The sequence below is a fragment of the Papilio polytes genome, unplaced genomic scaffold (genome assembly GCF_000836215.1).
Source record: "Papilio polytes unplaced genomic scaffold, Ppol_1.0 DF824169.1, whole genome shotgun sequence".
NCBI lineage: Eukaryota > Metazoa > Arthropoda > Insecta > Lepidoptera > Papilionidae > Papilio > Papilio polytes.
Window position 1 is genome coordinate 3,631,560 of NW_013525035.1, and position 14,089 is coordinate 3,645,648.

General features: G+C 36.4%; 1 protein-coding gene across 3 annotated transcripts in view; it reads right to left on the reverse strand.

Annotated features, from left to right (window-relative positions):
* The window catches only part of LOC106111357 (ankyrin-3-like), a 114,136-nt gene that overhangs the window by 2,137 nt on the left and 97,910 nt on the right, over positions 1 to 14,089 (reverse strand). For 2 of the 3 annotated variants that reach the window (XM_013293399.1, XM_013293401.1), the window contains exons 20-34: positions 12,575 to 12,694; positions 11,829 to 11,936; positions 11,378 to 11,507; positions 9,927 to 10,115; positions 9,107 to 9,298; positions 8,426 to 8,580; positions 7,823 to 7,885; positions 7,600 to 7,726; positions 6,908 to 7,036; positions 6,427 to 6,519; positions 5,849 to 5,963; positions 4,645 to 4,748; positions 4,491 to 4,563; positions 1,551 to 4,205; positions 1,283 to 1,358 (exon numbers count right to left, since the gene is read on the reverse strand). In XM_013293399.1, the coding sequence (XP_013148853.1) occupies positions 1,283 to 1,358; positions 1,551 to 4,205; positions 4,491 to 4,563; positions 4,645 to 4,748; positions 5,849 to 5,963; positions 6,427 to 6,519; positions 6,908 to 7,036; positions 7,600 to 7,726; positions 7,823 to 7,885; positions 8,426 to 8,580; positions 9,107 to 9,298; positions 9,927 to 10,115; positions 11,378 to 11,507; positions 11,829 to 11,936; positions 12,575 to 12,694 (4,329 nt within the window). Of the gene's footprint in view, positions 1 to 747; positions 892 to 1,282; positions 1,359 to 1,550; positions 4,206 to 4,490; positions 4,564 to 4,644; positions 4,749 to 5,848; positions 5,964 to 6,426; positions 6,520 to 6,907; positions 7,037 to 7,599; positions 7,727 to 7,822; positions 7,886 to 8,425; positions 8,581 to 9,106; positions 9,299 to 9,926; positions 10,116 to 11,377; positions 11,508 to 11,828; positions 11,937 to 12,574; positions 12,695 to 14,089 lie in introns of those variants that run through there. The other variant, XM_013293400.1, reaches the window with a different exon arrangement.

Genomic DNA, 14,089 nt, shown 5'->3' on the forward strand with positions numbered 1-14,089 from the left:
CTATTCATGTTACAATTAGGAAAGTAAATATTGAGATAAAATGTTTGTTGAATAAAATATAGCCAGTTTTAAATGCTTTTGGAAACTTTCAACGTTTATTAAATAGTAACTAATTTTTTTTTCAATTTACACATAAAGCAATCTATTAAAATTAAAATTATGTTAAGCAACATAAAACATTATAAACTATTGCAAAATATAATGTCAAGGTGGTAATTCTATATTAAACATATTCAAAGCAATATAAAATTTAAAAATATTGCAACATAGAAACGAAATATATGCAGGCAAGATTATAAGACATGAGTTAACTACAATAATTCTCTGTATAAATTATAAAAACGTCCTATATTTGATTTTTAAATTATATAAAAACAAAGAATATTTAAAATGTAGATTTTATTTTCTTAACGTACTTATTACACTGTTTGTCAAAATTATTAGGTCCATAAATAAAACATGCATTTAAATAAAATTAAATAGAGATTTCTAAAATGATAAGTCATAATCGGCATAAACATTATTATGCCAATTTTGTACTTAAATGTACAAAGTTTACGAATAAACAGGCGAATTAAATACGTAAATATCTATTATAAAGCTATATTCAATAGCTACAAATTCACTGGATGATAAATAGAAGCAAAACGATTATTTCGACTTAATTGCACAGATTAAAAAATTAGATGCATATTTTTAATGGTTTGTAGCACCATACAAAAGAGCACAAATGGATTGCGAATAGTGTTTTTTTTATAAATTATATAAAATCAAAAGCATCGTTTTGTCACATTAACGTAAAAACATCAATAAATAATAAAACTAAATATCATACATCGTTCTGCGTTCGTTCGTTCGCGGCCTTATTTCTTCCTCTTTAGCTTCGGTATTCTGTAATTTGGTGCAGGTGGAGTTAGATGCAGGCAAATGTGAACTTAAAGCGTATAACATAAGATACACTATTCAATAATATTAGATATTTTCCCAATTTAAAGTAATACGTCTTTATAAAGGCGATTTTAAAACCTTAGAGAGTACCCAGTAATTTAAATTTTTATGCGTTTTTACGCCTAATTTGGTGTAAAATTGAAAGTGTAAAAAGTGCTTTATGGCCTTAGCGACAATGTGAATTAGTGATGTGCTGTAGCCATGTGAACGGTTATTTACAATTTTACATTCTAAGTTATGGTTTTATTCCTCAAATAATCGACAGAAAATAAACCAAAATATTTTGCATACCCAAATTTTTAAAGATTAAGAAATTAAAAAATCGTTTACTTACCCTGAACTTTTCTTATGTGGAGAAGATTGCGCCTTTTCAGATTCCAGAAGTTTCGTCGATGAATCTTTCTTTACACCTGAAATATTTAAATTATAATATAAATTGCTATTTCTTTAATTTTGCATTTAAAACTTTTTAGATTAACGTAACAATTTTTTTGTCCTCAAGTGTACGATGTGCATATGTCACTCTCTACAATAAATAAAGATCAAATACTTAAGTTACAAAGGACACCCTTGTAAATAAAGGTCTAAAAATAAATACGTACCTTGGTCAAAAGCTCCGAGGGCAAAGTTTCCTACAGCCTCAAAACCGCTTGCCAGTTTATCAGCGCCACTCGATACTGTGTTCATAACACTCTCTTCAGCACCTCTCAAGTCCTCCTTCACAGCCTCTTTAGTCTCTCCCAGTCTCGCACCGGTGTCTTCTAGACTATCCTTTGCGGATGTTTTAACATCCTCTAATTTATTATCAGCAGATATTTGGAACCCTTCGAAAGTATTTTTCACATCTCCGAATAACTCTTTAGAGTTATTTTCGGCGTTTTGTAATGTGTTTGAAGCACCACTGACGTATTCTTTAACAGACTCGTCCAAGCTATCGAAAGTGTTTCCTGCGGAGCTTTGGAAGCTGTGCAGTGTATCCTGTGCAGAGCTTTCCAGACTGGTGACGTCATCTCTCATGTCGGCGTACGTGTCCCGCGCCGAGCTCTGCACGTCTTCCCAACTCTCCTTAGCGGCGTTAGCCTTCTCCTTAGCGGCACTTTCGACTTTATCAAAAGCACTTAAGGTTGATTCTTGCAGATCGTTTAATTTATCACTTGCTGCATTTTGTACTGACACAATCTCATCTTTGCTGGATTCTTTTAGTTTTTCCATTTTATCTGACACGTTGTTCTGTAGGTCGGATTTTTTATTAGCAGCTGTGTTAGCTAGAGTTTCGCCAGATTTTTTAATCTCTTCCGTAGTTTCCACAGCCTCCTGCCATATCCTTTCTAGTTGACTCTTCGCTTCGCTTTGTACTTCATCTTTTGTATGCCTCAAACTATCCAATTTGTCCTCTACTGTGTTTTCTAATTCCTTCTTTTTGTCATCAACAGCTCCTTTGATTTCGGATGTCTTATTTATAAAGGCTTTTTCTGCTTCATCTTTCTGATTTCTTAATGCCTGTTGTACTTCATCTTTTTTATCTTGAGTCGCTTGTACTACATGTTCAATATTTTCGCTTATTTCTACCTTCTTCTTTTTCAGATTTTTTTCAATGTCATCTTTTTTAGATGATGCCTTTTGTATTAAATCATCACTAGTTTCTTTCGCTTCCGCTATCTTTTCCTTGGCTTTATCTTTTTGTTCTTTTGCTAACCGTTCGGCAGATTCTCTACCTTCGGCGATTTTTTCGCTTATTTCATCTTTTTTGTCGGATGCCTGTTTGACTAGTTGTTCTGTATACTCTTGTGTTTCGGATGCCTTTTCTTTTATTTCGTTTTCAATTTTATCTTTCTCTCCGAAGATGTTATGCACTAGACCAGTGAAGAAATTCTTACCTTCCTTCTTTTTCTTTTTTACTTCAGTTTCAATTTGTTCTTTCTTTTCTCCGGCCTTTGCTTTAGTATCAGCGGCAGTTTTTTGTACTTTATCCTTGGCATTATTCACAGCATCATTAACATCGTTTATTTTTTCCTTCGTTTTGTCTTTGGCGTTGTTAATATTCGTTTTCAAGTCGTTTTTAAGATCTTGTACATTGTTGTTTAAATTTTCTTGTACGTTATTTAACTTGTCACTTATATCTTTAGACTTTTCATTTGCAGCATCTTTTACGTTTGATATATTTGTTTCCAAGTTGTTTATTTTATCTTGACCGGCAAGTCTCAATTGTTCAGCTCTCTCTCGAGTTGCGAAATCAACTTCGTGAACTTTGTCTTCCAATTTACTCTTGGCGAGATTAGTTGTTTCAGCTAATTGACTCAGAGTGTCTTTAGTGGAGGACTTAGCGTTTTCGATTTCTGCTTCAATACTTGACTGAATCGCTTGTTTTTTGTCATTAGCTCTCTCGTTTAATTTATTTAACTGATCGTTTAATGCATTTTCAGATTCCTTCGCTTTTTCATCGATGGAAGATTTCCATTCGTCTCCCTTTTCTTTTAAACCTTTCTTTAATGCATCAGTTTTCTCTATTACATCTTCACTCGCTTCAATTGTTTTCTCTTTTATGCCGTCTTTTTCTTCTTCAAGCTTATTTAATCCATCTTTAATATTATTTTGTACTTTATCAGATAAGTCGTCAAGTTTCTCGTGTGCCGTGAAGTTTATCTGTTCGACTCTATCTACTAGATTGGAAGTTTCGTCGTGTCGGTGTTTTTGTCCTTTCTTGTACTTTCCTTCACAGCATCCTGTGTAAAATTGGAATGGATCTGATGTCTTGCAGCAACCTGGAGTTTCTACTGGTTGCATATTTTCGTATTGTTGGTAGACTTCTTCTGTTATATTGTCAAGTCCCGATGGGCGATCGCTTTCTTCATCAACGATTAGTTTTGTTGAATATATATGACTGTCTAATTCATCCTCATCTTTTATATGTGGTTTGTGTTTGATATCTTTGAACATATCATCTACTTTTTCAAGTAAATCTTCTGTGATTAGTCTAGGTGCAGGTTTCGGTGGGGTTTTCTCTTTTTCTTTAGTTTCTCGTGGTTTCGGCTGCGGTTGCGGCGGTTCCGGTTTAGGTGACGATTCTTTAACATCTTCGTCCTTGTCGTCGCTGTAGTTGAATACATTTTTCACTTTGTCCGCTATACCGCCGAAGAAGGAACCACCTTCTGGTTTCTTCTTGCCTTTCTCTAAGGTGTTCATTGGCGTTTTATCTTCGTCTGAATCAAACGTTGCTTTCGTTTTGTTGGAGTCAACATGCAAACTGCCGCCGTTCACTGCGATAAAAGCAAAAGGTTTTTATAAGTAACATTTATATAATATGGTTACTTTAATACTAAATATATTTAATACTAGCTTTCGCCCGCGACTCCGTCCACGTGGAAATAAAAAGACACAAAAGCAAGCATCTTACCTGTTTCCCCAGACTATCCTCTACATCTATGCCATATTTCATCGAGATCCGTTCAGCAGTTTAGGCTACAAACTCTAACATCCATCCATCCATCCATCCATCCATCTAAACATTCGCATTTATAATATTAGTAAGATAGTAAGATTACCTTGAGGCTTTGTATCCTTGTCTTCTCCATCACTTGTGGGATATTTAACATTTCCGTTAGTGATAATTTTGTCCTGAAAAGACAAAAATGTTTACAGATTTATTTATCGTAGTAGTAAATGTATTTACAGTTTTACATATGGTAATATTCTTACATGTCCATTGAGCTGGGCGCCCTGTCCGGGCAGCGAGGCCGGCCCCAAGCTGTTGTTGGGGTCTCCCCAGTGGAAGCTCAGTTCGTCCTTTAGAGCGTCGAAACCTGTTATATTAATAAAAAAAATTATTATATGAAAATAAAGTATCTTAATGTAACTGTTAAATTGTGCCGAATTAACTAAATAAATTATTGAACTATTTATTCTCATAACTACTTCAATGATGGCCGGCTTTTGAGAGTGATATTCTTGCTTCTTCAAGAATCGAAAGTCGTAGCGGTTTGGAAAAGAAATTGTGTTACCTACTTGGGTTATAAACTCTATATAACGACACTGAAGGGACTGTCAATTTTATGGCGTTTTCTCTATAATTCTCTAGTTATCGTTAAATAAAGATAAGAAAAATCAGAATCAGAAAAAAATGTTTTTTCAAAATAGTGTTAGTGGTTACGTATATAAAAATAATTTTATTTGAACGCTATTGCGTATAGTCTGTTAATTTTGGCTGACGTCTTTTGCTGCACCAGTAATTATTTGGTACTTTTTTACTTATTTTACTCTTATCTTGTAATATTTAGCCATCTCAGCGATAAAGGACAAAAGAACGTACACAGCCGCGCAGTTTTTTTTTTATTAATTTTAACGACTTAAAAGGTACTTTTTATTACAATTGTGGTACTTATGAATAGTGGATGGGAGATGTAATGCTATGTAGAGTGTCTTATTGTATGGAAAACAAGCTAAACCAACGAAAGTCAATTGGCAATATGCATATGACGCCAAATTGTACCAAACTTTTTTTAAGTATACTTTATTACTATAAAAACATTCCTGCAAAGATTTTTTTAAATATAATGTGATTTAGTGGTAAAATTTAATCATTAAAAAGTGTATTTATTCAAATTCCCTAAACGTATCATATGAATGGCATAAGACGATTGACGTCAATTATCTCATGACAACTCCGGTCGCGTTTTAGTCGCTCGAAAATGGTCGTAATTATTATTTTTAACTCAATGGTTGAGTATTTTGGCGTCAATTTTTTTTCTGGTTATTTTATAAAAACAAGAATTGTTTAAAAAAAGCAAAAAAATACGGGCATATTCCCTATTGATTTCGACGCTTTAGGGAGTTTGTCGTTAAATGGAGGGACGTTAGGTGGAGTTTACAGTGTATAATGTATGTGTGTGTGGGCGGCACTGACCGGACTGGTCGAGGTTGAGGCAGTCGGCGTGGCTCTTGGCGCGCGGCGCGATGCGCTCCGGCAGCTGCACGTCCAGCACGCACGCCGGCGTCTGCGACTGCTCGCCCTTCGCCACCTGCACACAATAACAACCATTAAAAAGAAAAAATCTATTATGTCATTTGGTCATACGTTTTATTTATTTTTCATCGGGCTATAAAGGCATTTCTATCACTACGCCCCACCCAATCAGGGGCTCGGAGCCCACCCTAAGTTAGGAGTGGTTAAGCCTCTGGTCCACTGCAGGTTGACTTTACCACATATCTTTGAATTTCTTAGCAGATATGTGCGTAAAATGTAATAAAGTCGAGTAAATTATGTACACATATGAAATTCGAAAACTTCAAAACAAATAAATGGCAGAATTCGAACCTAGCACCTGTTGATTACAAATAAAGTGCCTTAACAACATGTATTTATCAATCAAAAATATTTTTTTAATAAAATTTAACGAAATGAAAAATGAAAAAAAAAAAATGAAAGTGTCAATTGAAACAATATATGATTTTAAAGGGGTAGGTAGAGAGGGCAATAAGTACCTTAGGATCGTTCATGAAGTAGAGTCGCCCGGCGGGGCTCTCCTCGTGGTGCTTCACGCGCACTGTGAACTCCACGCGGTTGTCCTTGAAAGCCTGAAATATTACACAATACTCTATTAATATCAAAGTAATGTATGTATGGATGTTTTCATTTAACTTCAGAACTGCTATATGGATCTCCATAAAGTTTGGTACGGATATAACATGTATGCTGCTAAATATATTTTTAATTTCACGCGGACGGAATCACGGGCAAAAGCTAGTAATTCATAAAATTAAAAACTAACGAAATGTCATGTAAAACACAGTAATAATAATGAAATTTAGAAATCTACTAAAACTTTACGAACACTGAAAAATGACTGTTATTAAGTCATGGTCTTTTTGGAGTCGGATAAACTTGTACTTCAAGTTTTAATGCCACACAATAAATAAATTACTTCGTTTTATGCTTGTTTAGTAGAAATTCTAAGCACGTTACCTCGAAGGTGAACATGGGCTGGCTGCCGGACTTGGTGACGGGCACCAGGTTTCCGGAGAACTCCAGGAACACATCCTTGCTGTCCAGGAACCGCACCGCCGTCGAGTGCGCGATCTCCGTGTAGTGCTCCTTTATTACATACAAAACATACAAAATACATGTATACAGGATGTCCTGAAATATCACTAATATTAAGATTATCTTACAAAATTCTGTATAGTTTGATAACTCTTTTTATAACATAAGGTGGCAAACGAGCAAGCGGCCACCTGAATCCGCCAAAATGGCGAAGCGACCGCTGCCCGTAGACATGCGCAATTGGAGATGCATTGCCTACCCTTATCCGACGGATATATGCACATAAAGAGGGTATTTCCCCTTCCTATGCATCTCTTCCACCGTCAAATCCACTTCCCTTTTCTATCCTCTCCTTATAAGAAAAGGGTGGTAAAGAAAAAGGGGCTTAAAGGCCTCCAGCACCACACTCATCAGACGAAACACGGAATTGCTTCCATTTCACGCCTGTCTTCTGTATGGTCGTGGTATTACACCGGGCGTGCCCTGCAGTACTAAGATATTAAAGCGGGCACTACCATTGGCACTACCATTTTTCACCTCTTTCATGAATTTCAATAAAATTATTTTAATTTTCGCATGCTTATTACTATAATAAGATTAAATCATAAACGTACCTGTTTTAAAAGCGTGTCGTAAGCATATCTGTCAGTAATGTAGAGTACCAGCAGTCTGCCTTCCAGCGCGTCAAGTCGCTTGCCCAGTACTACAATGCGTACTTCAAATGGCACCAATAACATTTCTCTGCAATTACATACATACGTTATTACATATTTTACTACGAATTCGTTATTTAATGAACAATCGTTTTATCATAAAGTAAAAAAATGTCGAATTTACCTGTACAATTCCGTAGCCATTTTAGTTGCGTCGCTCACGTTTTGACAATTCATGAGCCAAAACCTGAAATAAATATACAATTTAATTACAATGTAATGACACCTGTATGGAGAGATTAGTGTACTAATTTAAATAAGGTAACGGTCGCCGTTTTCTATACAGTAGTAATAAGTCGTATGAGTTAATGTTAGAAAGAAGTACCGACTCGAAGGACCAAAATCAATGAGCCTATTTTCTCTTATCTTACTAATATTATAAATATGAATGTTTAGATAGATAGATGGATGAATGTTTGTTAGCGTTTGTAGCCTAAACGGCTAAATGGATTTTGATGAAATTCGGCACAGATGTAGGGGATAGTCTGGAAGAATTCATAGGATACTCTCTTTTGTTTTTTTTTTTATTATCACGGAGTCGCGGGCGAAAGCTAGTTTTAAATAATGTAAGTATCGTCGTCCTGTATGTAGTAGTAATAAGTCTTATGTCTTAGGAGGTTATGTTAAAAAGAAGTCCCGACTCGAAGGACCAAAATAAGTCTAATATTTAAACAAAGAATTTAATATCAAATTGATGAGAAAAGCTCAATAAGCTGCAATGTGTTACCTGGCGGAGACGGTGGTGGTGAAGGAGGCGCAGTCCTCTGTGAGGGTGAGGGGCGTGGAGCCGGTGACGTCCTCCCAGACGGCGCGCGCCTGCCCGCCCATGATGGAGCACAGCAGGCGCAGCGTCGCCGTCGACGCCTTGTCGTGCACCGCGCCCTGCAACATACACATTTATAACGTTGTATTGGTTTTTATTCCCTGTCTCGTTTCAACAAGTTCACGATTGTACTTCTTGAGGTGAAAAACCGCCAGTTTTCCCGACTGTACGTACTATCGGGGAATCTAGCGGATTCACATTAAAAGTTAGAGTCATTTAAATCTTTTTACACATTGAGACGATTATAATGAACAACAATTAATTTTATGCAGCTTTCACGTGTGTCTGGACGACGTGTTTAATTTAATTAACACTCAGGCCGTTTCCCACTAGACTTAAAAGTACTTATAACCAATGTAATGCATGCAATTCGCTGTTTACTCCTTTTTCGTCCACTAGAATGGCGCGCTATTCAATTAACTGAATAACATTGACAGGTATCAGATAGGGATGGGACGTATATGTCAAAGATCTAGTGTTGCGCCAATCCATCCCAGTACTGACAGTAAAAACTGGAGGACTTTTTCTCGTTGTAAGGAACAATGCAATCTGTGAGTGTGCCATCGCGGAGTGTGGTGAGTGTACCTGGTGCGGCAGCGGCACGGTGAGCGTGATGCTGCGGTGGAACTTGCGGCGGCGCGGCTCCACCGTGAGCACGGGCGAGACGGCGGCGTGGCGCGGCAGCACGCGCCGGCACAGCTCGGCCGCCGCGCCGTGCGCCTGCAGCCCCACGCGGATGCGCTTCGTCAGCGCTTGCGGGGGGAACAGCGCTTGGACCTGACACGTGGCATTATTAAATAAACAAACCAATAACGCCTTCGAAAGGGATCACTAGAGCAGTCGCTATAATTAAGAGCCGGCGCACACTTTTGACTAAACTATCGCACAACTGCTGTCGATTGTTTCGCAGCCAATTGAACTGTTCAGTTGCTCAAAATTCGAGTAGTGCGCACCTCCATATAAGCTCGAATCAAAGCGAGACTAAATAGTTGTGCTAATTTAGTGAAAGGTTTATATGCTCATACATATAACATTTATAAGAAATAGTTGGTATAATATAATAATAAACTTTATTTCGAGCTATTTTTTTTTGCTCATAGTTTGTTAAAAAACTTAATACCTATTTTAATCACAGATATTATAAAATCTTACTAATCTTACTAATCTTACTAATATTATAGATGTGAAAGTTTAGATGGATGGATGGATGTTTGTTAGAGTTTGTAGCCTGAACGGCTGAACGGATCTCGATGTAATTTGTCATAGATGTAGATCATAGTCTGGAAAAACACATAGGCTACTCACTTTTGTTTTTTTTTAATTCCACGCGGACGGAGTCGCGGGCGAAAGCTAGTGTTATAAACAATTATCGCCTACCACATGCAACTTTATGCAGTGATGTTACCTGCGGTATATGTGCGCTGGAGACGGTGCCGCCCTCGGGGCCGATGACGTGCACCTCCTGGCGCACGCGCGACACCACTGCGAGGTAGTGCGGGAAGTCGCACGTCACTACGCGCGTCACGCGCTCGCCGCTCTCGCCCAGCGCCTCGCCGCTCGGCCCGTACTCCTGACGCTCGCGCGCTAGAGCCTCCTGGTGAACCAATTTGGTATCTATTGTTAGTACCATAGAGTTTATATTAGCTTAACTGTTATTAGTTACTGGCCGTGATTAGTTACTGGCCATTAATAATTTTGAGTACTAATAAATTTACTTTCTAATGAAGATGTTTTAAAATTGGCCCAGTAGTTTTTGAGTTATTTATTCATTGAAATACATACAAAAATACAAATCTTTCTTCTTTATAATATTAGTATGGACTAGCTGATTTTCGCGACTTCTACTGCGTATAATTAACAAATATGAGACATGTCTATGTTACTCACTGATAACGTTTTCAATGGCGAAAGAATATTTGAAATCGGCCTGGTAGTTTTTGAGTTATTTCAACACACAAAATCCAAAAATACAAATTTTTACTCTTTATAATATTAAGTAAAAATATAGAAAACATTTTAAGAGTATCTGCTGACCTTATTAATAATTACCTATTACAAGGGCTTTTCACAGTTCGCTATAATTAGTTCTGAAGCGTCCTATTTTCGGTTTATTGCGAATGAGCTAAATAATTTCACCTCAACCGCACCGAATTAGGCTCGACCTTACAACGTACTCTACAGCGAGCCGTTTATAAACAACTAACATTATAAAGGGGAAATATCTGTATTTTTGGCTTTTGTATGTATTGAAATAACTCAAAAACTACTGGGACAATTAAAACAATTCTTTCCCCATTAAGAAGCTACGTTATCAGTGAGTAACATAGGTTATATTTTTTTTTCACGCGGGCGAAGTCGCGAGCCACAGCTAGTAAATATTTTAACAACATTAGGGTAATGTTTTATATGTGTATCTTAGTTATTAAGAAAAGTTCTTACAGACTTAAATGTTAAACGCCCTTAGAGTGATATCTTTACTACACGATGGATGCTAAAGGAGATCCTTAGTGTAGACTTTTCTGTCATAGTAAGTAAAGTATGGATGGATGGATGTTAGAATTTGTAGCTTAAACTGTTGAAAGTATATATATGAAATTTGACATAGATGTAGAGGATAGCCAGAAAAACACATAGGCTAAGTTACTTTTTTAATTCCACGCATACGGTGTCCCGGGCAAAAGCTAGTATAAAGTCGTCTAGAGTCGTAAGCTAGTCGTCGACCTAGAGATTCTAGAAATTTCCATAAACACTATTCAACATTTTGCTGTGTAATATTAAAGGGTGATTTGTATCATTGTTAGTTCCGTTTGCTGTGTACTAGGGGTGCTACTAAGGGCTCCCTCAGTGTGGCCGCACCTGTATGAGCGGGTTGTCGTTGTGGTGCAGGTAGTGGTCCTGCCAGGTGTCCCCGGTGTCGGAGCGCAGCACCACGATCTCGCGCTCGGCGCACGACGCCGTGAAGATAGGTACTTCGATTATTACCGGACTGTACAGGGTGTTGCAAAATTATTAAATTAAAAAGAAGAATATTGAATAAATGTTAGAAAAATATTATTTAAATTTCATATTTTGATGTGTTCGTTTATAATTCATTAAAATACTAAAATAAAATATAAACATTGTTATACAAATATGAAATAAGACATTGTTTTGTATTACAAACAAAAGTACATAATTTCAAATGGTAAAAGAAAATCCCTTTATTTAAGGTAATTTTAAGTACATTCAAAATAATTACAATAATCATTAATGATTTAAAAACACATTGTCTTATAAGAAATGTTAAATTTTTTAAGTTAATACTTACGCTAAAAATTTAGCACCCTGTGGTTGTAGTTCTAGCAATCTCGAGGCTAAGGCTTCGCCTTCCATGAGTGGGGGCGGCGCCGCGGCCGGAGCACGACGTGTCGCCGCACTATAACAAGTATCAAGTAACTTTAAAACCGACGATTAATAAGAAAAGTAAATTAAATTTATTATTTAGTAATGTTTATATGCAAATCTTTAGAGTTCGAACAAAACCCAAATAAACAAACTATGCGTCATCGGGCACAGTCCCAAAAGTTTTCAATTTAGCAAATGACTCAAAACTATTGTGTTACTGTACTGCAATTATTATGCGACTAGTTTTGTTATTACTATGCAAAAAATATCGCTCAAAAATATACTAGCAAAATATCCTTAAAATATTAGATTATTTGACCTTGAAAAAATAAAGTTTACAGTTTCTTAGTTTTAGATATGAAAAAATCTCAAGTAGTTTTAGTAATTAAAGAGTCCAGAATATAGAGAAGATTCATCATCATCTCCCCTACCTTATTCTACACTCGTAGTGCGAACCGGGTTTTCGTCCTTCAAATACCTATCCGTCACCTCAGTCATCACTCGCTTCTTAATTTCAAATTTCAAGCAATCCATCTCTTTCTAGGTCTACCTCTACCGGTGTACCACACTCATAACTAACGTTCCCCATGTACATGCGATACATCCCTTCTCAAAACATGCCCATACCATACTAATCTTTAAAACACATAAGATTATCTTTAACCTTACCGGCATGTAACTCTAGTGGGCGCAGCACAAGCTGCAGGGGGCACTATAATGCGCACTCCGCCGCGTCTCTTCGCCTTCATCGCACCACCACGAGCGTCCACCACAAACGACACCAGGAACCTGAAAATGATAAGCAACACTATTTGTATTACAATAAGGACTATTATCAGATAAAAAGCGAGAAGGAGATACAACACGTTCTCTCTCATGTAACGAAATTGACATAACGTGACGCTTCTCTGAATTTTCTAACCATTTTCACGCAGAGTTGTTATGTGGTCTAAAAATTAAATTTGTACACTGAGACCACAAGATAGACCCATTAACAAGTGCGAACTTCTTAGATGTAAGATAACTGTTGTTTGCAGATTGTTTTTCTATCTATGAATGTTGTGTTTGCCTGTAAATTAAAGTTTATGTTCATATTTTTAACTGAGTTTAAACCATTGTATGTAGGTATTTCTATTTTAATATGTTTTGTTGGCATTCCTATATAAATAAATAAATAAATTATGTTGATGAACTAACATATTTACATTTAAATCTGTATTCCAAGTTATCACTGGCTTTAGACAAACAAACTAAATTTTCTGAGCACGTCCGTAACACGTATAGTAAGTGAATCTCAACTAGTGCATTGAGTGAATCAATTGAATATCCTGACACCATTGTAATGCACTAAAACACGTCATTCAATACAACGTAGATGTAACCTTGACTGAGAAAATATATCTTACATCAGGGAGCTTATCATGAATACTCGTGAGAATACTTTAGTGACGTCGTCGACAGAATTTGTATTAAATGACATGATGTACCTGGCGTAAAGTACACCAACAAATCTCATTGTCGTATGACGTTACGAATACGTTTTTTATCTATACTAGCTTTCGCCTGCGACTCCGTCCGCGAGGAATAAAAAAAAACAAAAGCAAGTAGCCTATGTGTTCTTCCAGACTATCCTCTACATCTATACTAAATTTCATCGAAATCCGTTCATTTGTTTAGGCTACAAACTCTAACAAACATCCATCCATCCATCTAAACTTTCGCATTTATAACATTGGTAAGAAGTAAGATTATTCGTGATAGACCCTCTGATGTAAAGCATCGAAACTTTTGAATAGAAGATTTCCCATTTCATTGTAGTTTTTAAATGATAAGATCAATTATATGCCTTTTACGGCAAACTACAAATAAAAAAGGTAATTATTTTGAATTTTAAAACTTAAATCGATTTCCAAGCGAGTCTTAAATATAGGTGAGTCATATTGTTTACAAGGCTACATAAATATTAAGTTACACCTCGTTTGCTAAAACCACAGCAATTGCAACTTGTCATTAAGTAACGCGATATATTTGAAAAATTAAGATTAGACATCAATTGATGATGAAGGTGCTAGTTTTTTTAGGATTGAAAAACTAGTTAGATTAACGTAATATAGAGCCAATTTCTACTCAGGAACATCCAAGCAAAATTCATTTGTTTTTAAATTTATCGACATTTCTGTTGGA